The sequence below is a fragment of the Hyperolius riggenbachi genome, chromosome 10, assembly GCF_040937935.1.
Source record: "Hyperolius riggenbachi isolate aHypRig1 chromosome 10, aHypRig1.pri, whole genome shotgun sequence".
NCBI lineage: Eukaryota > Metazoa > Chordata > Amphibia > Anura > Hyperoliidae > Hyperolius > Hyperolius riggenbachi.
The window spans coordinates 33,904,582-33,931,387 of NC_090655.1; the positions used below are offsets into that span (position 1 = coordinate 33,904,582).

The 26,806-nt window shown below is 43.7% G+C and overlaps 1 protein-coding gene across 8 annotated transcripts in view; it reads right to left on the minus strand.

The window, feature by feature from the left end:
* Positions 1 to 26,806, minus strand: part of LOC137533846 (alpha-2-macroglobulin-like protein 1) — a 220,453-nt gene that overhangs the window by 174,502 nt on the left and 19,145 nt on the right. For all 8 annotated transcript variants that reach the window (XM_068255094.1, XM_068255096.1, XM_068255097.1 and 5 more), the window contains exons 6-12: positions 25,166 to 25,186; positions 23,818 to 23,971; positions 17,875 to 17,959; positions 12,558 to 12,696; positions 9,366 to 9,480; positions 7,922 to 8,031; positions 5,212 to 5,379 (exon numbers count right to left, since the gene is read on the minus strand). In XM_068255094.1, coding sequence (XP_068111195.1) covers positions 5,212 to 5,379; positions 7,922 to 8,031; positions 9,366 to 9,480; positions 12,558 to 12,696; positions 17,875 to 17,959; positions 23,818 to 23,971; positions 25,166 to 25,186 — 792 coding nt within the window. The remainder of the gene's footprint in view (positions 1 to 5,211; positions 5,380 to 7,921; positions 8,032 to 9,365; positions 9,481 to 12,557; positions 12,697 to 17,874; positions 17,960 to 23,817; positions 23,972 to 25,165; positions 25,187 to 26,806) is intronic.

Here is a 26,806-nt window from a genome sequence, read left to right on the forward strand (position 1 = left end):
GATTAGTCAATTACATCACATCCGGCCATTTAAAGGTCCAGAGCGGGCATACGAGCACAGAGGTGCCAAGCTTAATCTGGACCTAAAGCTGGTAAGTGACATTTAATTTATTGCAATTCATCCGAATACCTGATCCCCCTACATGCCTATTGAGGTTTTTACCATATTTGATCCTCCACTACTACACCCATCTGCTTCTTATTATACTCCTACGAGTCCCCTTGCGCCTTTTTCCCCATTTCACTTTCCCACCCTCAGCAAAACCGTCTTATAGACACACTCTTCTTCTATAATTTCCCACAGTTAGACTATTCCCAACGTTCCTTCCCCCCCCCCAACCAACCCCCTCCCCCCCTTCCCCCGATCCTACTCCATCCCAGGTATATAGCAATCCCATCTATTTTCTGATTACTAAAATAGTACAGTGGTACTTATAGTTCACAGTTACCACAATTTTGGCCACCCCCCACACACTCAGCAATATATTGTATAATACATCCCCCCTTACAATACTACATCACTATTTTTCCATATTATAAGTATACATATACAGCTCTCTGATATGGTCTTTATCTCTGTTATTTATAGTGTGATACTGCTGTTGTTTAATGCCTGAAAAAGCGGGATTTTGCCCGGGAAACGCGTTGCAGTTTGTCTCGGAGTATGTGAATAAATAGTTTTTTACTTCAAGCGACAGTATCGAGTCTGTTTTAGGTTGGTTGGTCCACCACCACCACCTAAATATTTTAAACTTTTTACTGAGTTTTATCCTTTTGGCGTCTCTGTATATCGATAGATTAGTCAAGGTGGTCCTGCCTGACAGCTATAGAGAATCATGCCATAGGCCCAGTGCACACCAAAACCGCTAGCAGATCCGCAATACGCTAGCGGTTTTGGGAGCTGATTTCAGAGCGATTCTAGGTATGTTTAGAGAGGTTTTCTAAACATACCTAGCGGTTTTGCGTGCGTTTTTGTGTAGCAGATTACACATATTGTTACAGCAAAAGCTGTTACTGAACAGCTACTGTAACAAAAATGCCTGGCAAACCGCTCTGAACTAGCGTTTTTCAGAGCGGTTTGCGTTTTTCCTATACTTTACATTGAGGACGAAACGCTTCCGAAAACCGCAAACGCGCAGCAGGAGGCGCGTTTGCGGCTTGGCAAAAACCGCAAACCGCCGGTGTGCACCATCCCATTGCAATACATTAGACAAGCGTTTTTATAGGCGGATGCGGCCGGCGGATCGCTCCAAAAACCGCTCGGTGTGCACTGGGCCTAACTATAGTGCAGTAGAAAGGGTCAATTTCTAAAAAAAAAGATTTAAATTGCCTGCAAAATGCCTTTGCAGTGATTCCATCAATATTTAAGGCTCTCATTGCTATACACAGCAAGGAGTTGGTAAAAATAAATAAATCCAGATTTTCATGTTTTTGGGAAAACCGCAAAAAACGTGAAAATACCAGCAATTTTTAATGAAAATTCTCTCGAATCAAATAGGATTTTCGATGCAAAAATGACTGGTGAAAATTTTGACTGATCAAAATAGAAATTTAATAGAACTTTCTCCCCGAATCCACAATTGGTACAAATAAAAATTCCATCATGTTTGGTTAGTGCTCGATGTGTACCCATTTGTGCTGGAAAAAGATGTGTACTGTATTTATTTTGATGATAATCGCAATTTTCTTGTATCCAGATGGTATCACCACCAAGCTAATCTACAACAGCGTATGGGCATAAAACCTGTATGGTTGGGCAGTGCTGCATTTGTACTCTTTTGTGCTGCAAAAAAATCATTGGTCTATCTTTTGTAGCTTGATTGAGATATTAAAGTTTTTGTAAAGTTTAAAAGTCCACCCAGACGTATACTGTTGGGGGGGGGGGGGGGGGGGCAGAGTGTTTGACCAGTATACAAACTTTAATTTCTTATAAACTATAAAAGATGGATGGATGATTGCCGCAACACAAATGAGCACAAACACAACGCTTCCCGTCCTTACTGGTTTCATTTCCATGCCCAGCCATGGGGGGCCGGGTGACATAATTGTCTGAAGATAATAGCAATTAATTTTTTCCGAAGTGAAAGCAGCAACAATTTTTCTTTGCAGCACAAATGGGCACAAACACACTACACGAGTCAGAGCTTACAGGTTTTATTTCCATGCGCTGGCATGGGGGGTTGAGTGACATAATTGTCTGGAAAAAATAATTGCTATTATCTTCAAAGAAGTGAAAGCAGCAACAATCTTTTTTTGCAGCACAAATGGGCACAAACATAGCACTTATCAAACATTATAGGATTTCTTTTGGTGTTGATTGTAAGGGGGGGGGGGGGGGCAATGTCATGGATCTGCTTCATTTTCCACAAAAAAAAGGAGAAAGACTGTAAAGCAGAACTTTATTAAAAAAAATTCTAACCTCATCCATTTTTTTTCCTAATTTTGTAATCTACCTCTCTATCGGGAATATTCCTGCCCCTGGCACCTTAGAAAATTAGAAGCAGGAAAACAAAGCTGCGCAGATAAGGAAATGTAGAAAAGATGGCTCAGATTAGGTCCCCTTTTCACACTAAATTAAAATCCATCTGGCCCTGGTTCAACTAGTTTTTAACTTATTGGGTTCTGAAAAAAAGTATTCTGAAGGTAAAAAATAATAATCCAGCCAGAAAAGTACTAAACATGAAGTAAATTACTTAATATCAAACTTTAGTTAATTTGGGACAACTTCGGTACTTTTATTTCTTACTGGGGTTGAAAGGTGAAATGTATCTTATTAATAAGATGTGAAAAGGTCTCCAAAGAATATTCAGGGATAAGTGAATAGAAGCAGGGATGGTCGTATTCAGCCAACTTCGCTACGCTGGAAATACGCGTAGTTTTACGCAATTATGCTTTGCCAAACTACGGCTACGAAATCAAACATTCGCTTCGTATGCATTTCGTAGACTACGCGTTAAAATACGCAATTACGTGTAGTGCGAAGTGTAGTGTATGCGGATGCTTATGCCGGCATCCAGAAAATTTTACGCATTAATTCCTCTTGTAATGCTAATACCGGGAACTCTTCTATGCGTACATTCCCCTTTTGGAAGCATACAATCGCACGCAGAAAATTAGACGCGAGTAACGCATTCGTAGTTACATAGTTATTTTGGTTGAAAAAAGACATACGTCCATCGAGTTCAACCAGTATAAAGTACAACACCAGCCTGCTCCCTCACATATCCCTGTTGATCCAGAGGAAGGCGAAAAAACCCTTACAAGGCATGGTCCAATTAGCCCCTAAAGGGAAAAATTCCTTCCCGACTCCAGATGGCAATCAGATAAAATCCCTGGATCAACATCATTAGGCATTACCTAGTAATTGTAGCCATCGATGTCTTTCAATGCAAGGAAAGCATCTAAGCCCCCTTTAAATGCACTACGCAATACACATGTTAACTACGCATAGTGGGCGTAAGCTACGCTTACATTTGTAAGCATACTTTTGAAACTTCACCTACGAACTACGATGCGTAGATGCGAACTACGATGCGTAAATTCGCACTGGCATAGATTCTGCTCACCCCTGAATAGGCGTCAGAGCTGCAGTATGAAAAACTAAAATCATTTCTTTTTTCTGGAGTGGGCTTTAAAAAAAATAAAGAAAGAAATCGGCATGAACTAAAGCTTGGCGTACAATTGAGAAAATGGCTAAAAAGTCTGTCTGGTGTTTTGTATGCATAGCTACGAATGGAGAGATTTCCCTTTGTTTCCAGTTCTTGGTACAGCTGGCCCTGGAACAGGAAATGAGACGAGTCCCAAAATTTTCAGCTGTCACCAGAACAAAAAAAGTTAGAGAAATCTGCCAATGAGAAAATCGATTTGAGGGGACTGGGAAAGGCACATAGTTTGAGTAATTAAAGACTTAAAGAGAATCGGTATTGTTAAAATTGCACAAAAGTAAACATACCAGTGCGTTAGGGGACGTCTCCTATTACCCTCTGACACAATTTCGCCGCTCCTCGCCGCATTAAAAGTGGTTAAAAAAAGTTTTAAAAAGTTTGTTTATAAACAAACAAAATGGCCACCAAAACAGGAAGTAGGTTGATGTACAGTATGTCCACACATAGAAAATACATCCATACACAAGCAGGCTGTATACACCCTTCCTTTTGAATCTCAAGAGATCATTTGTGTGTTTCTTTCCCCCTTCTGCTCTCATGCACTGAAGTTTCAGGCAGCTCTTTTCTTCCAGCAAACAGCTTTGCCCTTGTCTGTAATTCCTCAGTATGTGAAAGCCCAGCCAGCTCAGAGGACGATTTATCCAGCTTGTAAAAGATGAGAGAAGAGAGAAGCTGCTCTAATCCTAAATAACACACAGGCAGTGTGCATGGAGGGGCCTGGAAGGGGGAGTTCATAGCAGAACCACAACACTGAAGAACTTGGCAGCCTTCCAGACACAGGCTGACAAGTCTGACAAGGGAAAGATACATTGATTTATTACAGAGACAGTGATAGTATAAAGTGCTGCAGTAAGCCAGAACACATTAGAATAGCTTTTGGAACGTATAGGATGATAAAAAACAGGATGCAATTTTTGTTACGGAGTCTCTTTAAACTTTATTTTTAGATTTTTAGATTTTATTTTTCAAATTTAGGTTTCACCTGAACAGTAATCCAGGTATTATAAGAGACCAAAAATCCGTCCTATTAAAAAAACAGAGCTGAGTGTAACTTGCGTTCTTAACACAGAAGGCATTTGCTTGCGATAATTCAGCTTTAAGAGAGCAACTGTGGTTTTCCATGATGCACCCCTTCTGAATATGCAAATTATCTCTTTTTACCTCTGTAGCCAGGCTTACATCCAGAACCGCTGGTGTATAGCCAGCTTATAGCTTATACAATATACAGAGCCACATTAACCCCACATGCAGACATCCTGTTTTGGGATTTTGGTCCTCATCAGTGCATGGCAAGGATTAATATGGCTCTTTGAGGTATGGTTGGACCAGTAGAACAATACCCAGATAGCTCATGGGGACCCAGAACCACTAGGAAAGTATGGGGGCTAAAAGAGACCATTAAGGAGTGCAACATACCTTTCTCTATTAAACGTGGGGGGCAAAGGGCATCTGAAAACCAGACGGAGGTTCTAAAAATTTCTCATAAAATCCATAGAACAGCTTTGTCTTGGACTTGGTCTTATTCCCCTTTCCACCCCGACACTCACCGATAACGACACCGAATCTTTGCCCCATTTCTCTGTGGACACCTGGAATTCAGCCTCGCCATTGGTGTCTGTGACAAAAGTTTCTTTTGTGACGTCATCCTTGTGGGATACAGCAAGATAGATTTTCTTGGAGCTCAGAGGTTGCCCATCGTGAGCCGTCAGAACCAGCTGATATGGTACAGAACATACACAAGGTCAGTTATTAGTTATTTAATTTTTTTGAAAAAATATATTTTTTTTTTGTGTACTTTGAAATTATGACATCAGTTGTCAGAAGACCTCTCTGGATCTTTTTTGTAAAGTTTTGATAGGCAGCATACACAGGCATCTCTATGGTCCTCTGAAGAAATGCTGGTTACCTGGTTGTAGTGTTGTACCTGAGTATTTGACATCCAATGCTGATTATTTACAGACAACCCCCCCCCCCCCAACTGTTGGTATGGCCCCAACTTGCATACATGAACAAAAAGGCACCTGGAAAAAAAAGGGATATACTGTGCCCATTAAACAATCCAGGATATTGCTTCCTGCATATAAAATTACGAAAAGCAAATGCACACTCCCAGCTAGCTAGCACATTCCTACCTTATATCTGATCAGCAGACGCCCGTCAGCCAATCAGGTGCAATCAGCATTCAGTTCAGAGGCAGTGAGGGTGATTCCCCTGGTGGTGAGAGGTCCAGGACTCACCTGTATCTCCCTCTGGGTATTGCATGGTAGTTTAGGAGTCCCGGTCTGTGGCAGATTCTGGGACCCCTGACTGTCGTGGGAACCAGTGTTTTGTGGTTTTAAATTTATCTTTTTGCAGCTTCCAGGATGCGGTTGATAGGCGAGTGGTTGGGGAGGGGACCAAGTGGGGGGTAACCTGCACGGGGTGTCCCTGCTGAGTGACAATCTACGATTACGTCCAACCAAAGCCTCCCACCTGAATGCTGCTAAACGTATGCAATTCATGCAATTCCTGCTAGATTTGATACGGCAGACAAAGGGTGTATACCCTTGCACCTGATTGGCCGGAGGGCATCTAGTCATCAGATATAAGGTAGGAACGTGCTAGCTAGTAGGGGCGTAACAATAGAACCTGCAAGGGATGCATCCGCAGGGGGGCCCAGTGATTTCTAGTAATACCCCTGCTAGCTAGCTGGGAGTGTGCATTTGCTTTTTGTAATTTTATATGCAGGAAGCAATTTCCTGGGGTGTTTAATGGGCACATTGTATCTTACAGCACTAAAAAGTAAAGATTTTTTTTTTCCTCTGAAAAAAATAACCATTTGAGAATTTAACCTCTTGAGGACTGCAGGGCTAAACCCCCCTAGTGACAAGGCCATTTTTAGTCAAATGTGCCACTGCAGCTTTAAATCTAAGCTGCAGATCCACACAACACAGCACACAAGTGATTCCCCCCCCCCCTTTTCTCCCCACCAACAGAGCTCTCTCATACACACCTTGTTTAACAGACATTCGTCTACATGGAATGGGGCAAAATTGGTCTGTGATCTTTCATTTTCCAAAGACTATGGTATGATGTGTGTATGAGCCTTAAGTCTGCTCCAATGAAAGCAGGAAGTAGTCACAACGCAGATTTATTGCAGGATTTGTATCAGTTGCAAAAAAAAAAAAAAAAGATGTTTTTCTTTAAAGGCTAGTATGCGGTTGCTTACCTTTTAGAGCAGAGAGGAAGTTCTTAGTTCAGGTCTGCTTTAAAGGATTGTGTTGGCTGAATTTTCCACCTATCTCTAGAGTTCACCAGCTGTTTTGCATGTCTCACAACAAAAACAGATTCTAGGGAATAGATACTTGGTGTCCATACGGGTCTTTTGGCTTTAGTAGTGCCAGGCATACCTACTGCCAGTGGCATGCAGCCAGTGGGCCCAATTTGCCGAGCATGTGTTTCAGCACACCTGCGGTGTGATGTGGCTATGTAACCGCATCGCACCGCTCCTAGTGGAAACGGGCCCTCACTGTGCATGAGTAGCTGGGAAAATGTTTACAAATCTGCAACATCCCTGACTTTCCTGATCATTTTTTTGAGACATTGGGGACTGGAGCCTCCATATTCCTTGCTGTACTGATAATCTTTAAAGTGACCCAGTAGATAAATTGGGCACCATAAATGGAGGATATCATCAGAAGGGTAACAAAAAACCATGGGTTCCTCATAGCAAAATGTCGACAGAACCCCTAACCCTAGGGACACTTGAGCAGAGCAATAGCACCATTGCCTCTGGATATAAGCAAATACAGAAAAGTTCTATCATATACAGCAAGTGCAGAGAGTCTGAGATGATTGTTGAGCCCACAAAAAAAACAGTCTGCGGGAAACCTGTGCAGACCAGCTGTGTTCCTGCAGCATTTTTTCACCAGTGATGTCACTTCCTGCTGTAAGCTATTGCAGATCAGCTGTGTTCATGCAGCATTTTGTGATCAGTGATGTCACTTCCTGCAGGAGGGGGACCAACTTTACATGATTCAGCCATAATGTTCAGGAAAACATCAGAAATGCCCTACACAGCTACCCTGCAGGCTCTGCATCAGATACTGCTCCCGTTTAAGTAGTCATAGGCAGTCATGGGGCAGGATGAAGACTGATCAATTAAAACTGATCAAGCCCTAGTTAAACATAAGAAATTCACAATACTATTCAAAGTTTTCGAACATTGTAATAAACTTTTAAACACAGGGGCAGTTCTGTGCTTCATTGTCCTCTTACCTTTCCTCTGTAAGGCGCTCCTGGCTGGAAATAAGATCTTGTGTCTTTGAATGACAGTTTTGTGAGCTGTGATTCAAGGTTAATAGATCTGACTGCATTAGACTTCACCCCTAAAAGAATCAGGAGAAATTGCTCAATCCGAACAGGCCACAGCATATGTACAGTGCTAAAATCCTTGTCATTTTAATTACGTTTTACACAGGGTGGTCACAGTTATGCCTCGTTTTTCTGGTTGACAAAGAGAGGTTTTAAATAGTGGTGGCCAGTAATTGCGCCTATGCATAATTACGCATCATATTTCACAATTACGCATCGTAACCGTAGTGTCAAATTTACAGAATAAGCGTAAAAAAAATGATGCATGGAAATGTAATTGCTAACCATAATTACACATGTAAGCGTAATTTACGTGAAATTTTGTTTGCATAAAGTTCATTAGACGTAATTAAGTATAAAGGTGTAATTTAAGCAAATTACACGTTATTCTGTTGGGGAAATTTTCGATTTTATATTTTAACGCATAGAACGCAAAATTATGCATAATTGGAAAATTACAGGTGTAATTATAATGCACAAATGTAATGCAAAATTTTGCGCAATATCGTAATTGCCCCATTACAAGCGCCACTAGTTTTAATTTGATCCATCAACATTTTGATGAAATTCAATATAGTTTAAGGTTTGAAAGCAACCGTGCTAAACTTCACTCCTCTACAAGTATCCACTTTCCTACTACTGGCCCATCACATACATTAGCCAAGTCTTCCAAAAAAACAGACAGGAATTTAACTTATATGATAGAAAAATATCTGGCTCCTACAAAATAATTCCAATTTTTATTCTTCAGAACAGCCAATGTCTGGAGACAGCAAGGCATCTTCTTCGAAGTCCACAGGAATCTACAAGTCCTGTTTGTAAGCGTTGAAATATTCAAAAACCAGTGCAGTAGTCGTGTTAAAACACCCCATGCTTGAACACTGCAGTGCTCCCGAAAGCCATACAAATTGAAGGCTTAACAGCTGATGCCAGCCCAAGTTATAAGGTTGCAACAATTGCACAGATACTGTATATGATATCCTTTTCTTGAGGTGGTCTCAGTAAAAATCAAGTATAAAAAAGTAAAATGGAAAAACACTTACAGGGATCTGTAGCCTAGGTTACCCCAATAGTAGAATGTATGTGATAAAATAGATCAGAACTGGTGTTGCTAGGGGTATCATATTGCCAACCTTATAATTAACTTGGGTTGGCAACAGCTGGTAAGCCATTTTTTATGGTATATTATTTGGAAACACTATAGGGATCAGGTACAGGGGAAGGGGGGGGGGGGGGGGGTTGAAACCAGACTACTGGACTGGTTTTAAACGTTTCAATATTCAAACACAAATGAAAAACAAATGGACACATATGTACAGTTTAGTAATATAAAGAGAAATAAGCTCACCTGTCCCCTCTTCCTCCAGCGTTGCTTCCACTTTCAGCTCTCTGTTGTAGTCAGAGCTGCGAATGTTAAATTTCCCCAGATCCAACACATGCTGTGATTTGCCGCTCTGGTCAATCTAGGAGGAACATTTCCATATAATAGGTCAGGTAGAGGATATTGGTAAAGACAAATAATAATCTGCACTGTACTCTGTACTTGTATTTCCGATATTATTATGTCTTTGTGATGTATCCTTCAAATTTGTACCTTAAAACAGATGCTCAGTTTGCAAACATATAGCATCTCCTCCCTTTAGGTCACATGACGGAAAGAGGTTGTACCCCATAGATAATGGCATCTACCAGTATTAGTTTAAAGTGAAGAGATAAAACTTACCTGGGGCTTCTACTATCCCCTCTTTAGCTACCCTGTGCCCGCGCTGTCTAACTGTTCCTCCAGCCCAACCCCCTGCCGTGACCCTCTTTCGGCCGGCCAACTGGCGAGTCGATGGGCCACTTCGCATGTGCGGCCGTGCGCATCCTCATCACGCTCCTGTCGCGGTGAGCATTCTGTGCATGTCACGGTTGAGGAGAGGGAGGAGGAGGGGCCCCTCCTCCTCCCTCTCCTCAACCGTAAGTGCTGCCAGTTAGCAAAAAAAACCTCCCTGTTCGCTCACAAAAACTGTGTGCAGGAGCATGTGCAATTTAATTTTTTCCTGCTTCCAGATGATGCATCGCAGCAGAACACTCTCTGCTGCCATTCGCTGGCTCCCGATCACATGACCCATGGGTTAAGGGACCAAGGGGGCCCCATGCTTTCATTTTTGCAGGGGGCCCTATTGAGACTAGTTACGTCCCTGTTACTTCGCATGGCATCTTCCTAATGTCTGGCTTAGCTCAGCTTATTTGTGCTTCCTTATGGTTGCCAAGCCGCTACATCAAGATCTGCAAATTATATTCACATTTTCTGTTTTGCTGTAACCAAGATGACTACAATGAACACCTTGTATTACTGATTGAAAGGGAACCTGAACTGAGTAAAATTATTTAAAATAAACACATGCTGTAGCTGCAAATGATTATTACATACTTACCTCGCCTTCCATTCCTCTCAGAAGCTCACTATTTCCTTCTTACAGTGATCCCTTCCAGTTCTGACAAGATTGTCAGAACTGACACAGTTGCTGTCAGTTATATATCAGTTGCTGTCAGTTATAGCTGAGCGGACAACTGCATGTGCCAGGTAATGTCCATGATTCCCTATGGCTCAAGTGGGTGATATTTCAGTTAAACAGTGTGCTGACCAGGAAGCTGTTAGGGGGTAATGGCCATTTTTTAAATGGAGGACTGAGAATTACAGCTATCACAGTGGACAAATGGGACACAGGAGAGGTGTAAGGGCCCTTTTCCACTAGCAATCGCTAGCGTTCACGCTGAACGCTAGCGATTGCTGAATCGCAATTAGCGGCGATTCCCCGACGTTCGCGGACGCAATTTTGCTATGCTATGCACTGCATAGCAAAATCGCGGCAAAAGTCGCTCCACGGCGCGATCGCGATCAAGTAAAAAACGAATCGCGGTAGTGGAAATGACCTACCGCGATTCCTATGTTAAAAAGCAAACCGTAGCGATTGTAAAATCGCTAGCGGTTTGCGTTTTTGCGATTCAGCCAGCGCAAACGCGCTGGTGGAAAAGGGCCCTTAGAGATTGAGGAGTAGACTACACAGGAGGAAAGAATGACCGGTGTATGGTTATTTAGACTTAATAAATCACCTAACCGATTTGAGCGTCTATGGTCTACAGTGAAAGGTTGAAATTTTGCATATGCGAAATATGCAAAATTTCAATCGAGAAATTTCAGGGGAAATCGTAATTGATTTCGTATATAATAGTATAGGTAGGGAAAAAAAACAACGTTTTGTAAAAAAAATAATACCTTTTAATGGCTAACTATTAGAGTTAAATGATGCAAGCTTTCTGGGATCTAGTCCCCTTCTTCAGGCATATTTCCAGATGTAAGCTGAAGTAAAACACTGATGCAGATAAATGGTAAACACGAAGATGACATTTGTGCTAATTATTGTTTATCCGGTAGGTGTCAGGTGATCAGCAGACTGGAGCCAGTGAGCTCATGCAAGCACACATGAAATCTAGCAGGTTTCTGAAGATCATGAAGCCAAATCAATCATATATCCACAGCGCTAGGTGATCACAATGGTATCTGCAGTCACACCACAGTGTATATTCTCAGACAGTGACCATCACCAAGGATAAAATCAATAGGTCACTTACTGTCCTTAAAATCACAATTTTTAATAAAAATCCAGACAATACCACATATACAATATCTTACTTTAGGGGTCCTTTTAACCTCCTCGGCGTTCTATTGAGATCGCCAGGGAGGCTGCGGGAGGGTTTTTTTTTAATTAAAAAAAAACTATTTCATGCAGCCAACTGAAAGTTGGCTGCATGAAAGCCCACTAGAGGGCGCTCCGGAGGCGTTCTTCCGATCGCCTCCGGCGCCCATAATAAACAAGGAAGGCCGCAATGAGCGGCCTTCCTTGTTTTGCTTAGATCGTCGCCATGGCGACGAGCGGAGTGACGTCATGGACGTCAGCCGACGTCCTGACGTCAGCCGCCTCCGATCCAGCCCTTAGCGCTGGCCGGAACTTTTTGTTCCGGCTGCGCAGGGCTCAGGCGGCTAGGGGGGCCCTCTTTCGCCGCTGCTCGCGGCGAATCGCCGCAGAGCGGCGGCGATCAGGCAGCACACGCGGCTGGCAAAGTGCCGGCTGCGTGTGCTGCACTTTATTTGATAAAAATCGGCCCAGCAGGGCCTGAGCGGCAGCCTCCGGCGGTGATGGACGAGCTGAGCTCGTCCATACCGCTCAGGAGGTTAACAGGGACCCTTAGTAGTAATAAGCATATAGTGTATCCAATACACAAAAATAGTCTCACGGTCTCTTGTACATTTGCCCAGTCTCCAGTTACCGTTCCGACCGGTTTCGGCCTTCGCCGTCGTCAGGTTCCCTATTTTGATAGTACCTTTTCACTACTTTTTGGCACGTTTTCAATCAAAAAGTAATGAAAAATAGTTTTACATACAAAATGAAAAATTATCTCCTAGGAGAAAACCATAATTGCATATGGGCGTAGGTGTGATAATTTATCACCGGTGCCGGACCGTAACACGTTCCAACCAAAAATTAAGACTTACCCTGCTGACCTCATTGTGACACACATCTTTTAATAGATCGCCCTCTTCAGAGCGCAGGCGGGCCCAACTGTACCTTGGTCTCTTCGTCTGGCACACTTTAAGGCTCACATTCCCATGCACAGGCTGTCCGTAGGTATATCTGTAGAAGACACAGCACATAGAATACGTGAAACAGTTTTATTAGAAAAAACAAACAAACTGATTTCTGAATTCTAGTTCCCGGCGTTTGCATAGCTGCTATGTGCTTTGTGTCTCCACCCAGGATGGTGAAATTTCCTGGCAGTAGTTTGTGGATGGAGAGGAGACACAAACCACAGACAGGAAATCTCACCATTGGGGACAGAGAGGAGACACAAACCACGGACAGGAAATCTCACCATTGTGGGAGGGGAGGAGACACAAACCACAGACAGGAAATCTCACCATTGTGGACGGAGAGGAGACACAAACCACGGACAGGAAATCTCACCATTGTGGACGGAGAGGAGACACAAACCACGGACAGGAAATCTCACCATTGTGAGAGGGGAGGAGACACATACTACTGCAGGGAAATCTCACCATTGTGAGAGGGGAGGAGACACAAACCACGGACAGGAAATCTCACCATTGTGAGAGGGGAGGAGACACATACTACTGCAGGGAAATCTCACCATTGTGAGAGGGGAGGAGACACAAACCACGGACAGGAAATCTCACCATTGTGGACGGAGAGGAGACACAAACCACAGACAAGAAATCTCACCATTGTGAGAGGGGAGGAGACACAAAGCACGGACAGGAAATCTCACCATTGTGAGAGGGGAGGAGACACAAACGGCAGACAGGAAATCTCACCATTGTGGATGGAGAGGAGACACAAACCACAGACAAGAAATCTCACCATTGTGAGAGGGGAGGAGACACAAACCACAGACAGGAAATCTCATCATCGTGGACGGAGAGGAGACACAAACCACAGACAGGAAATCTCACCATTGTGGACGGAGAGGAGACACAAACCACGGACAGAAAATCTCACCATTGTAGGAGGGGAGGAGACACAAACCGCAGACAGAAAATCTCACCATTGTGGACGGAGAGGAGACACAAACCACGGACAGGAAATCTCACCATTGTGAGAGGGGAGGAGACACATACTACTGCAGGGAAATCTCACCATTGTGAGAGGGGAGGAGACACAAACCACGGACAGGAAATCTCACCATTGTGGACGGAGAGGAGACACAAACCACAGACAAGAAATCTCACCATTGTGAGAGGGGAGGAGACACAAACCACGGACAGGAAATCTCACCATTGTGAGAGGGGAGGAGACACAAACGGCAGACAGGAAATCTCACCATTGTGGATGGAGAGGAGACACAAACCACAGACAAGAAATCTCACCATTGTGAGAGGGGAGGAGACACAAACCACAGACAGGAAATCTCACTATTGTAGGAGGGGAGGAGACACAAACCACAGACAGGAAATCTCATCATTGTGGACAGAGAGGAGACACAAACCACAGACAAGAAATCTCACCATTGTGAGAGGGGAGGAGACACAAACCACAGACAGGAAATCTCACCATTGTAGGAGGGGAGGAGACACAAACTACAGACAGGAAATCTCACCATTGTGGATGGAGAGGAGACACATACTACTGCAGGGAAATCTCACCATTGTAGGAGGGGAGGAGACACAAACGGCAGACAGGAAATCTCACCATTGTGGACGATGAGGAGACACAAACCACAGACAAAAAATCTCACCATTGTGAGAGGGGAGGAGACACAAACCACAGACAGGAAATCTCACCATTGTAGGAGGGGAGGAGACACAAACCACAGACAGGAAATCTCATCATCGTGGACGGAGAGGAGACACAAACCACAGACAAGAAATCTCACCATTGTGACAGGGGAGGAGACACAAACCACAGACAGGAAATCTCACCATTGTAGGAGGGGAGGAGACACAAACCACAGACAGGAAATCTCACCATTGTGGACGGAGAGGAGACACATACTACTGCAGGGAAATCTCACCATTATGGAAGGAGGTTTAACCTGAGCATTATGCCGCTCAGGAGGTTTTGCTAGCCTGAGTCCCCATGCTTAATTTACTAGATCCAATGGCTGCAACAGCTTTAGCTAGCACTAGGCTAGCTGGTATCGGTGGCCAGCACTCCACGATCGCCCCCGATCCAGCCGCTTATACATTACCCAGCCTGGTTCCAGCGATCGGCGCATCCTCCCCGCACAGCTCCAGTCTTCTCTATGGGGTGGATCGTACATGACATGACGTCATGCGCAGTCACGATCCTCCCCATAGAGAAGACCAGAGGTGTGCGGGGAGGCTGCAGCGATCGATGGAACCAGGCCAGAGCTGGATTAAGGCCGAATGGGGCCCTAAGCGGACTTAGAGATTGTTGCCCCCCGCCTGCCCCTGTTCCCATCGACATGCAGCAAACCAAGGTGCCAGCAACTTACTTTCTATCAGCAGCTCCCTGGCTGGAGCCCCTCCGTGCCGCAACTCCTCTCTGCACTCTGCTGACTCTGCAGCAGCATTTCATCATGCCCAGATGAACGAGCGAGCAAGCAGACCTGTTACTATGGTGATGGGGCCACGTGACAGCCCTGCTCACTCCAGCCCAGCCTGTGCAGTCAGCGTGCGTCACGTCAGTGGACTCAACGTGGCTGACATCAGTCTACGCCTGATTGCACAGGCTGGGCTGGAGGGAGCGGGGCTGGCACATCGCCCCATCACCATAGCAACCGCTTGCCCGCTTATTCTGGGCTGGATGACATGCTGCTGCAGAGTCAGCAGAGGGCAGAGAAGAGTTGTGGCATGGAGGGGCTCCAGCCAGGGAACAGTTGATAGAAAGTAAGATGCTGGCTAATTGGTTGGATTATGGGGCCCTTAGACTCTGATTGGGGCCCCAAGCTACTGCTTTGTTTTCCTGGTCGGTAATCCAGCCCTGAACCAGGCTGGGTAATGTATAAGTGGCTGGATCGGGGGATGCTGGCCACCTATACTAGCTAGCCTAGTGCTAGCTAAATTTGTTGCAGCCATTGGATCTAATAAATTATAGGGGACTCCTGAAGCTAGCGAGCGGTATACCCGAGGCCCTGAGCTTTGCCACAGCCCGAGACCCCCAAAGTCCCCATGTAACACCAAGAGGGAGAGTACAGGTGAGCCCGACGCTCCCACCACCAGGGAATTCATCCACACTGCCTCTAAAATATATAGAAGATTTTGTTGTGATAATTATTAATAAAGTTATTGTCAAAGTAATCAGAGCTGAGCTGAACTGTGAAAATTACCTGGGTAGTGAAGTGGTTAAAGGACAACTAATGAGAGGGATATGGAGGCTGCCATATTTATTTCCTTTTAACCATTTTGGCCTTTTGGACATGACCCCTCCCCCCCCAGTAGCCCAGGGATCAATGAATTGGAATATCGATCTAAGTACCCAGTAGAAAAACAGACTGCTTCTTTTCAGAGGCCACGGTTTTTCTGAAAAAAAAAATAAATCACGTCCTCTATGTAGTTCCTACAGGATAGAGTAACAAAAATCTCACTGTGGCCATCTTGTGGACAATTAGTAAAATTACATGCACATTCATTTATATTACAAATAGTCACAATACATTACATTTAAAATTAACGGTTTACCTCCCACACCCAAAAAATACCCAAATAAAAAAATGACTATAATTTAAATAAAAAAACAAAAACAAATATTTACCTAAGGGTCTTAACTTTTTTTATTATGCATGTGGAGAGGGTATATAACTAATATTTTTTAAATTATAAGCTTGTAAATAGTGATTGACATTGTGATAGGGACATAATTTAAATTGTGTAATAAAGGGGTCAATTTGGCAAATAAGATACATGGGTTATAATTATGGTAGTACGTATTATTTTAAAGCTATAATGGCTGAAAACGGAGAAATAATGATTTTTTTTCAATTTTTTTCTTAATATTCCTGTTAAAATGCATTTAGAAAAAACTAATTCTTAGCAAAATGTACCACCCAAAGAAAGCCTAATTGGTGGCGGAAAAAACAACAACATTGTGATAAGTAATGATAAAGTTATTGGCGAGTGAATGGGAGGTGAAAATTGCTCGGATGCATAAGGTGACTAAAGGCTGAAGTGTTTAAGCAATACCAGTTGCCTGGCAGCCCTGCTGATCCTCTGCCTCTAATACATTTAGCCACAGCCCCTGAACAAGCATACAGCAGATCAGGTGTTTCTGACACTATTGTCAGATCTGACAAGATTAGCTGTATGCTTGTTTGTGGTGTGTTTCACACACTACTGCAGTCAAATAGTCCAGCAGGGCTGCCAGAAAACTGGTATTGTTTAAAAGGAAATAAAGATGGCAGCCTCCATATTCTGTTCACTACAGTTTTCCTTTAAAGGGAACCTTAAGTGCAATAAAAGATGCCAGTTTAACTTACCTAGGGCTTCTTCCAGCCCCTTGTAATGCTTCTATGCCCTCGCCGTCATTCTGACCTCTGCCAGAGGAGCACGGAATAACGGTCACAATGCATGCGTGGGTGAGGTTGCACGCCTCCTGATCATGCTCCCCTGGGCGGAAGCATTCTGTTAGGCGGGGCCACACATGTGCATGTAGCCCACAACTGGCTGAATTGGGCAGCTTTCAGAAGGACACTGCTGCTGAGCGGAGCAGCACGGGTCGACGGCGAAGGGACTAGGAGGACTTCAGGAGGCTGGAAGAAGCCTCAGGATAAGTTAAATTGGTATCTTTTACTCACTTTAGGTGCCCTTTAAAATACTGTAGTAAAAATAAAGATCTTTACATCTCATTTCCCGGCCGGGGGAGCCGATTGCCGAGGAGTTTTTGTACAGTACTATATGATATTATTTAACCCCCCCTGGCGTTGATTCTTTATGGATTTTAGGGTCTAAAAGCCTTGCAATTTTTTGCACCCATTCAGACCCTAAAACCTGAAAAAAAGCATGCTGCCAGGAAGATCTGCAGCAGCACAGCAATCATTCACCTCCCTGGCTCCAGCGCTGCAGTTATGCCTCCATCCTCCGGGTGGCGCTGCAACCCTAAAGTGAAATTCCCGCTGTCGGGAGGTAGGTAGGTAGAAACGCCTGCTGCGCGCTATACTCTGCACACAGCCTCCGGTGGCTACACCGAGCAGAGGTCGGGATTACAGCTCTTAGCTGCGGGTTTCCGCCCCAACCCTAGCTCGGGATTACTGCAAAGGAGGTTAATCAAACTCAAGAGTGTCATTTCATGAACTTACTAGCCAAATAAAAAGAGTTTTCTAATGGACCTGTCACTCACCTGCCAAGGAATTGAATTGGGAGGACGTCATCCACTATGGAGATTGATTGTGGAGCGTCAATTATCATCTCAAACTTTGGGAGCACTGAGGAAAGAGGAATGAGGGAACTTGATAAGGGCGCATCCATATTACTCAGCTTGCAAAGTTTACTAGTGAAAATCAACAATGCCTGCATGCCTGGAAGCACCATTCAAATATCATTCCCATTTACCTGGCTGGGAAAGGGGTTGGTGGGGCTATGCAGGTCAGTGTTAAATGGGAAATATTCATAGTCACAAGTATCATCGGAAGTGGATATTGAACTACGTTTTTTTCGGTCCATTAAAGGAATACTATCGATACCCAAGTGTTCTAAAATGTCTAAGTAGCTGTGTAAACATTTTCCTACTTTTCATGTTAAATATCAGAGGCAGAAGCTGTAATTTATTGAGGGTAGGAATTAGCTATATTGGGACAAATCAATTGCAGAAGAGGGGTCTGCTTCAATGCACAGCCAGAGTTGCATATCAGACTACAGAAAGCAAATATCAAACATATCAAACTCTGAAAGCAAAAACAATATGAAAAAGCTGTGACAATTAGTTACATTTCCTCTGCTCTCTTCAGACACTTCAGTCAGAAACACAGGACACAGCAGCTGCAGCTGTTGGGAGCTCTCTTCTCTGTCACACACAGAGTTACACATAGAGTTAACTGATCAAGTGTGAGGAGAATTTCCCCTCTCCTCATGGCTCAGTCTGCTGTCAGTTTTGGCGTCAGTAAACTTTAAATGTATTTTGCTAACAGTAAACAAAGAAGTTGCTACTAAAATGTACTTAGCAGCACTTCCCAAACAATTCCTGTGCCAATTGAAAAAAATATGTGAATCGATAGTATTCCTTTAAATCAAAGTATTTTTTCTCAGTTCATAGAATAGCTGATGATAAAAGCACTCCTCCTATACAATATGATTGCCTTAGTTTACGTGGAACCACACTGCGGACCAAGAGCAAGTTTTGAGCCCACCTCATGCCAAAATGATATATATCTATATTAAAAAAGTACAAGAAGAAGTGGACTCTCTGATGAGACAAGCCAATTACGAGGGAATTCATGTTCGACCGAATATCAGTAAAACAGAGAGGTTGGCAATGAAGGAGCTGATGAATGATCCAGATATAACAATTAAACACGCCAATAAAGGCGGGGCCATTGTGGTCATGGACACTAAAGATTATCGGAAGGAGGTCTTAAGACAGCTTGCTGATGTTACGACTTATCGACCGATACCATAAGATCCAACAGCAGAGATTCAGGGGAAGATATTGGACGCTGTGACTACAGCTAAGGCCCAAAATGTCATTGATGAAAAGTTAGCTGATTTTTTGATTCAGCCTTATCCGGTTGTTCCTGTTATATATATTTGTCCAAAAATCCACAAGAGACTGGACAACCCTCCCAGTCGACCGATAGTCGCTGGGGTGGACTCGATCCTGGCCCCTATTTCCAAGTATTTAGATCAAGTCCTTCGACCATATGTAGTTTCCCTTAAATCGTATCTGAAAGACACGCAAATGTTTCTGAATATTCTGAAAAATATGCCTCCCATTGAGGATGGGTGGCTGCTAGTGACTGGACGTTGAAAGTTTATATACTGCCATACCGCATGAGAGCGGTCTTGAGGCAGTTAGTTATATGTTGGAAACTGCGTCTGACCATTCCAAAGAGCAGATACAGTTTATTTGTTCTTTGTTAGAAATTGTACTTAAATTCAATTACTTCAGAATATGAGGAGCAGTTTTACATGAAGGTCAGGGGCAACGCTATGGGGTCGAATGTGGCCCCGTCCTACGCAAATATCTATATGGGAGACTATGAAAAAACTCACTTGAATAAATAAACATTTCTTCAGAGATATGCAGTTCAATGGTTTCGTTACATAGATTATATTTTTTGTGTGTGGGCGGGGCCACATTCGACCCTTTTGGAGTTTGTTGATCAACTGATGACAAAATGCCTAGACATTAGGCTTACTGTACACAGCTCCAATGAACAAATTAGCTTTTTGGACACATTGGTTATGTGCAAGGACCAGAGATTGGTTACGGATCTCTATACTAAGCCCACGGATGTGAACTCCCTGTTACATGTTGAGAGTTTCCATCCATGGGCTACTAGAAGATCCGTCCCGATCGGACAATTTCAAAGGGTACATAGGATTGTGGGTGAAGATGAGGTCAGGACACAGAGGATGGATCAAATGCAACAAAAGTTTATCAGTAGAGGCTATCCTGGGGATCTGGTCCTAGCGGCCAGATCTAAGGTGGTGGATGGCAGTTTGGAGATCAGGAGACAGAGGGGGGATGTCCGGGAGCGAATACCATTTGTCACTAGATATAATACACAGAGTGACTGCATAGCAAAAATAATTAAGAGACATTGGTATTTGCTCTCTGATAGTTTCCCTGATATACGGTTCTTTAAAAATCCTCCACTTATCTCCTTATAAGAGGGCTCCTAACCTGCGTGATCGCTTAGTTCACGCAGATTCTAGCCCTAGAGGTCATTCAAGGTCTAATCGCAGAGGTACGTTTCCGTGCATGAACTGCGTTCATTGCAATTCAGTGATCAAAGGTGATCATATTGTACACCCCCACAGAGGCACTAAATTCAAAATAAACAATTGTTTTACGTGTGATTCTAGCTATGTTGTTTATGCACTGAAGTGCCCATGCAAATTGTTATATTTTGGACAGACCACACAAAAAAATTAAAAACCGGTTGTTGTCGCATAAGCATGCAAATATGGAATCCTTGACTGACCAAGCAGTGGCTGACCATTTTCATCAGTCCCAACACCATGTTAGTCAATTGAGATATATAATTATCAAGCAGGTTAGCCCATTTAGGAGGGGGTGATAGAGTTAAAAAACTGCTATATAGAGAGGCATTTTGGATTAAAAAGCTGGACACAATGGAACCGAGGGGCCTTAACCCCCCTGGCGGTCTATTAGAAACCGCCAGGGGGTAGCGCATCACTATTTAATTTAATTTTTTTTAAAATCATGTAGCGAGCCTAGGACTCGCTACATGATAGCCGCTGTACAGCGGCATCCCCTCGCCCGCGTCGATCGACTCTGGCAATCTTTGATCAGGAAATCCCGTTCAAAGAACGGGATTTCCTTAAGGGCTTCCCCCGTCGCCATGGTGACGGGGCGGGATGACGTTACCAAAGTCATGGACGTCGTGACGTCATAGGGAGTCCCGATCCACCCCTCAGCGCTGCCTGGCACTGATTGGCCAGCCAGCGCACGGGGTCTGGGGGGGGGCGGCACGGCGCGGTGAATTGCGGCGATCGAGAGCGGAGCGGCGGCGATCAGAGGGCACACGCAGCTACCAAAGTGCTAGCTTCGTGTTGCAAAAAAAAATTATACAAATCGGCCCAGCAGGGCCTGAGAAATCCTCCTGCGCGGCAGAGCCCGTGCCCAGCACGGGCCTCCCGCCAGGGAGGTTAATAGAGAATTTGATTTATCACCTTTTATTTGATTTGGTCCGTGTTCCATTGTGCCCAGCTTTGAGCATGATATATGTTATTTTATATTTTGCTCACTCCATAACATGTGTTGAGTATATCATTTTAGACATCGCCTTCATTCATACAATATACGCTGATTTACTTTAAATGTGATGGCTGACACTGTGTGCATGATGTATGCATGCAGTGTTAGCCTTTGATACTGATGCGTACATTAGTATTGTATTCATATATTGTCCTCCTCCTATGTTCCTGGCCACCCTCCGTGTCAGGTCTATGACGTATGGCTATGCAGAAGAATGTGCGCTAGCTAGATACTATGTAAGGCTTGCATAGTGGAATGGTATGCAGTGATTTTAGTTGGATCTCCTCCCATTGGCTGCCTCGGCCGGCGCCCTCCCTGGTTACATAAAACAGCGTAGAGCGGCGTTAGAAACGCCGCTTGTCGTTGCTGGGTGACGCGATGGGCGGAGTTATTCTCCGGAGCGGCGGCCTGGTGGGAGTGGCCCCAGTGCAGGGTGTGTGCCGGAGTGGAGGCATCCGTTGGTGAGGTAGGAGAGGTGGGGGAGAGTTCAGTTTGAATCCTCCAATAGCAAAACCAGGATATTAGTCTCCCATCAGGTCCGCATAAGGTGAGACCGGAATGATTGGTTAGATAGGTTTGGGAGTTTATGATTGGTTATTTGGTTATTCTGGGATGCTGCTGGGGTATATATATATAAATATATATATATATATATATATATTTATATATATATATATATATATATATATATACAGTATATGGTGAAATTCATTGTTAGATTGTCTCTTGCACAGCGTAGCTTGATAAAGGGGCGGCTGCCCTGAAACGTCACTTTGACTGCTGTTATGCCTTTGAAGAGCTAATAAAAGAGCTATATGGAATGGATGGTGGCGGTTTCCTTGTATTCTACGATTGAATGACTGGAGTGCAGCTGGTCATACCGTGGCACATCCGCCTTGCATTATTGAGGAGTTCACCACAACTACTTTCATATAGACACAAAGTATACTCATACAAACTGTATGACGAGCAAATCATTTATTTATTTTTGTAGTAAAGATCAACTCAAGGCAAAGATCTCCATCAACCATCTCACAGCTGCAACAGCTACTATCCCTACAGCCAAGTTAAAAGCAGAGGCTTTAGTTTAAAAAAAAAACAAAAAAACTGCTCCCCTGGCTCAGTATCTCACATAGCCGGCCTTTGACCTGAGCGACCGGAGTGGTCGCTCAGGGTGCCGGCTTCCAAGGGGGCGCCTATAGCTGGTTACCTATACTGGGGGCACCTACACCTGATTTCCTATACTGGGGACACCTACACCTGGCTAGTGGCTACCTATGGAGGCGATGGAGACCTTCAACTGACTTCCTATACTGGGGGCACCTATGCTTGGCAACCTATATTGAGGGCACCTACTCGTGATATCCTATACTGGGGGCACCTATACCTGGCTACCTACCTATACTAAGTCTGAGGGCATTTTTTCGGGAGGGCGCACTGCAGTTATAACGTGTGGTGCAAATTGTCGGTGCTGTGCTATCATTCTAAATTGGGGGGGGCTAACTGTCCCACTGATTGATTTTATTAATATTCCTGAAAGGTTCTAGCCTTCATTGTTAAGTGTAATTTGGATAATGCACTCTTTCCATCCATTCGTGGTTATTAATAGTATTATTCTCTTGTACATATGTGATGTATCGCGGAGATCTGAGCATTTGGCGTGATGTGTCACAACTTCAAAAAGGTTGGGAACCACTGGACCTAGGAGATATCTCAGGAGAAAAGGTGAATTGCATATGGGTGTGTGTTTGTGTGCATGCACAAAGAGATGAAGGGGTGCACAAAAATCAGGTTTTGCTCAGGGCGCTGTGAAACCTAAGGACGGCCCTGGTATCTGTCCTAACTCTGGACCTACAACCTGAATAATGCAACATGCAAGCATTGAGTGCATCAACCTATCTAAAGCTAAGGAGCACAACACATATCTTGACGCCCTCTGATGGGTCAGATTGTGCGTCAAACTAGCCTCGCAAGGGCACTACGAAACACATCCATACACACACTAGCGTGAGCTGTGTAAATGCTGACACTGCCTACAGGCCAGAGAGAGAGAGAACGCGCACTGGATTTCAGTGAGGAGCAAAAATGCCGATATTCTTTTCACATTAATTTTCGCAAAATTAAATGTTAAATTTGATTTTCGAACGAAAATGCCATCAAAAATAAGTTTACATTTTCCTGCATGATTTTTGCATTTACGCAGTGAAATTTTTCACGGTAAAGATGATGTTTTCCGCTTTTTGCAGTAAAATTATGATTTTTTGCAGACGCGAAACTACAAGCTATTTTTGCAGAATATTTCTCGAAATCGAAAATAGCATTTTTGATGTGAAAATGACTTACCATATTCCCGCACTTCAAACTCCAATTTAGCTCCGCCGACGTTAATTCTGTATTTCCCCAACATTGGCTCTGGAGACAGCTGGTAGGATCGCTCTGCTATGCCAGAAGATGGAACCACATCTTTCCACTGGGCAAGTCTATTTCCCTGTGGATCCTAAAAATAACGCAAATATTAATAGCAACAACTAAATCCACCCTAAAGTGATCTGTTGCTTTGCATGGGTGCCAGTGCACCTAATAACCCTCTACCCAAATGCCCAATCAGATTGGTTTGTGTTCTGGGGAAACAGTGCTGTCTCCATAAGCATTGTCAGCTACATGTGGGCCCTCCACATACAGGTCTCTATGCAGAGTACATCAAAAAAATTGTTAAAATGGATAGGGATGATCAGTGAGATGTAAATAGTTCCGAGTTGATGCATATTTATGCAAATGTATGCAGTTTGAAAATTGACCAATCAATTTAAACCCAGGTTTAAAGTAATTGGTCCATTTCCAAACTGCACAAATTTGCATACATTTGCATCAAATCAGAAATATTTGCCTCTCATTGATCATCCCTCATGATGGACATGGATTTACCGGTTAGTACTGTAGGGTATCTAAATGTATCGATATTCTACTATCTAATTTTACCATTAGTAGAATATCGGATATTTTACAGATATTTTACCATTTGCTTTTACCATTAGTAAAATATCGGTTAATTTACTGATATTCTACTGTGCACTTTTACCATTCATAGAATAGCGGTAAATCTAGAGATATTCTATGACAGGCATGGGCAAACTTGTAGTTCCTTAACAGCTGGAGGGCCAAGTTTGCCCATGTCTGTTCTATGACTTAATTAGCTAACACTCACATGAACCCTCCCCTACCTACACCTAATAACCCCCACCTATGCCTGACACTAACTCCCATACCTATACTTAACACTAATAACCCCCACCCACTCCTAAACACCAACCTTCTGTAATATCCGCTAATTATCCCATGCAGGAGTTGCGCTATAGTATAGCAAAATGCTGGTTTCTGCCATAGTCGCTACCTATCCTGCGCCTAAATTAAAGCCACGGTGGTGCCATAGCCGTGATTTCTACAGCGGCCTTTGTCCCAGCCCAAATTATCAGGCCAAAACCGCACCCAAATGAACAGATTCGCTAAGACAGGACAGGGAAATCTCACTCCTAAATTCCTCAAGAGATCTAACACTACACGTTTGTGACTTGTTTGTGACTCAGATCAGACTCCAATCTATACTAGAGAAAAAAACAAATTTTTTTGCATAGACTGGCCCTTTAAATCTACAGAGTGAAATTAATTAGGCAGTTAAAATAAGAAGAGTTACCTGCAGGTCGATGAGGGAGTGCTGTCAACAGAGGGAAACATGAAAAGTCAATAATGATTACTGATGTCATTAGAAAGATCAGTGTAAAACATGTAAAGCATGTCCACTTCTGAATTATAATGCCATAGTAAAATCCCATTAAACATATGTTCTTTTTTTTGTTTTTGCAAATTAATTTATCATTTATTCCCCCCCCCCCCCTCAATTTTAGAATGCTCTGTGAAATTAAAGAGGAACTGTACTGACAATAATGTAACTAAAGGGGCACTATGGTGAAAAATGTAAAGCATGTGCAAACATATACAAATAAGAAGTACGTTTTTGCTAGAGTAAAATGAGCCATTAATTACATTTCTCCTATGTTGCTGTCACTTACAGTAAGTAGTAGAAATCTGACAGAAGTGACAGGTTTTGGACTAGTCTATCTCTTCATAGGGAATTCTCAGGGATTTATTTATTTTCAAAAGCACTTAGTAAATGGCAGTTGTTATGTCCAACTGCCAAAAAAACTGTAGCGAGCAGGGAAGCTGGCCATTATCTTTTTTAAAATCCTTTTTAGGGAATATCTGTAACGATTGGTGTCAGCGAGAACAGATTTCTCTGATTATTGGTGATCTGCAGTATCACCAACAATACAGATGCTATACCTGAATATGTGTGATCTGCAGAATCACCAATAATACTGGTAGAGCCAGAAACTGGACAACCAATGTAAGGTAGGTGTTTGGTGCAACAGTAATGATAGATATACTCGCTTTCCCAAAGGAGCTGGGAGATAGGAATATCTCTATATAACACAGGAATACAAACTCCAGCAAGCTGGAGATACAGACAATAGTGAGATAGTTCACCAGAGGAGCGGGTAGAACTATGTTCAAACAAGCGTACTGATCACCCGAAGAGCGGGTGATTCAGACTGTAGTGTAGCCACTATCACCTGAGTGGCAGGTAGAGAGGATAGTACTGTAGTGACTATTCACCTGAGGAGCAGGTGATAAAGACTGTACTGCAGCAACTGACCACCTGAGGAGCAGGTGATTCAGACTGTAATGCAGCTACTGACCACCTGAGGAGCAGGTGATTCAGGCTGTACTGCAGCTACTGACCACCTGAGGGGCAGGTGATTCAGATAGTACTGCAGCTAGTATTCACCTGTGAAGCAGGTGATGCTAGCAGAGGACCCCTCACCAGTGACTAGGCTCACTGGTGAGGACAGGAGAGTCAGACAAGCAGATTTGGCAACGAGCGGACAGATACGGTACAGAGACAGAAAGCTAGATCAGAGTAGTGTTTCAGGCATAGTCGGCAACTATATCAGATAGGCAAAGGTACAGGATCAGTAAACAGAAGAGTAGTCAAGCTAGCAGAAGGTTATAACAAATAATACAATTCAATTAGTACTTTAAGCCAGTGGTTCCCAACCTTTTCAGGCTGTCTGACCAAATTTTTCTCCGGCTAACGGCGCGGGGGGGGGGGGGGGATGCGGCCCCCGGTTGTTTGCGCGACCTAGTGGACAGTGCCGTGCGCAGCAGGCTATGGGGGGGGGGGCCTGGGGTGCGGCTGCATAGCTAGCATAGTTGCCCCAGTGTAGGGAGTTTAGTTGCCTCAGTGTAACTAGTATAGTGCCCCAGTATAGTGCCC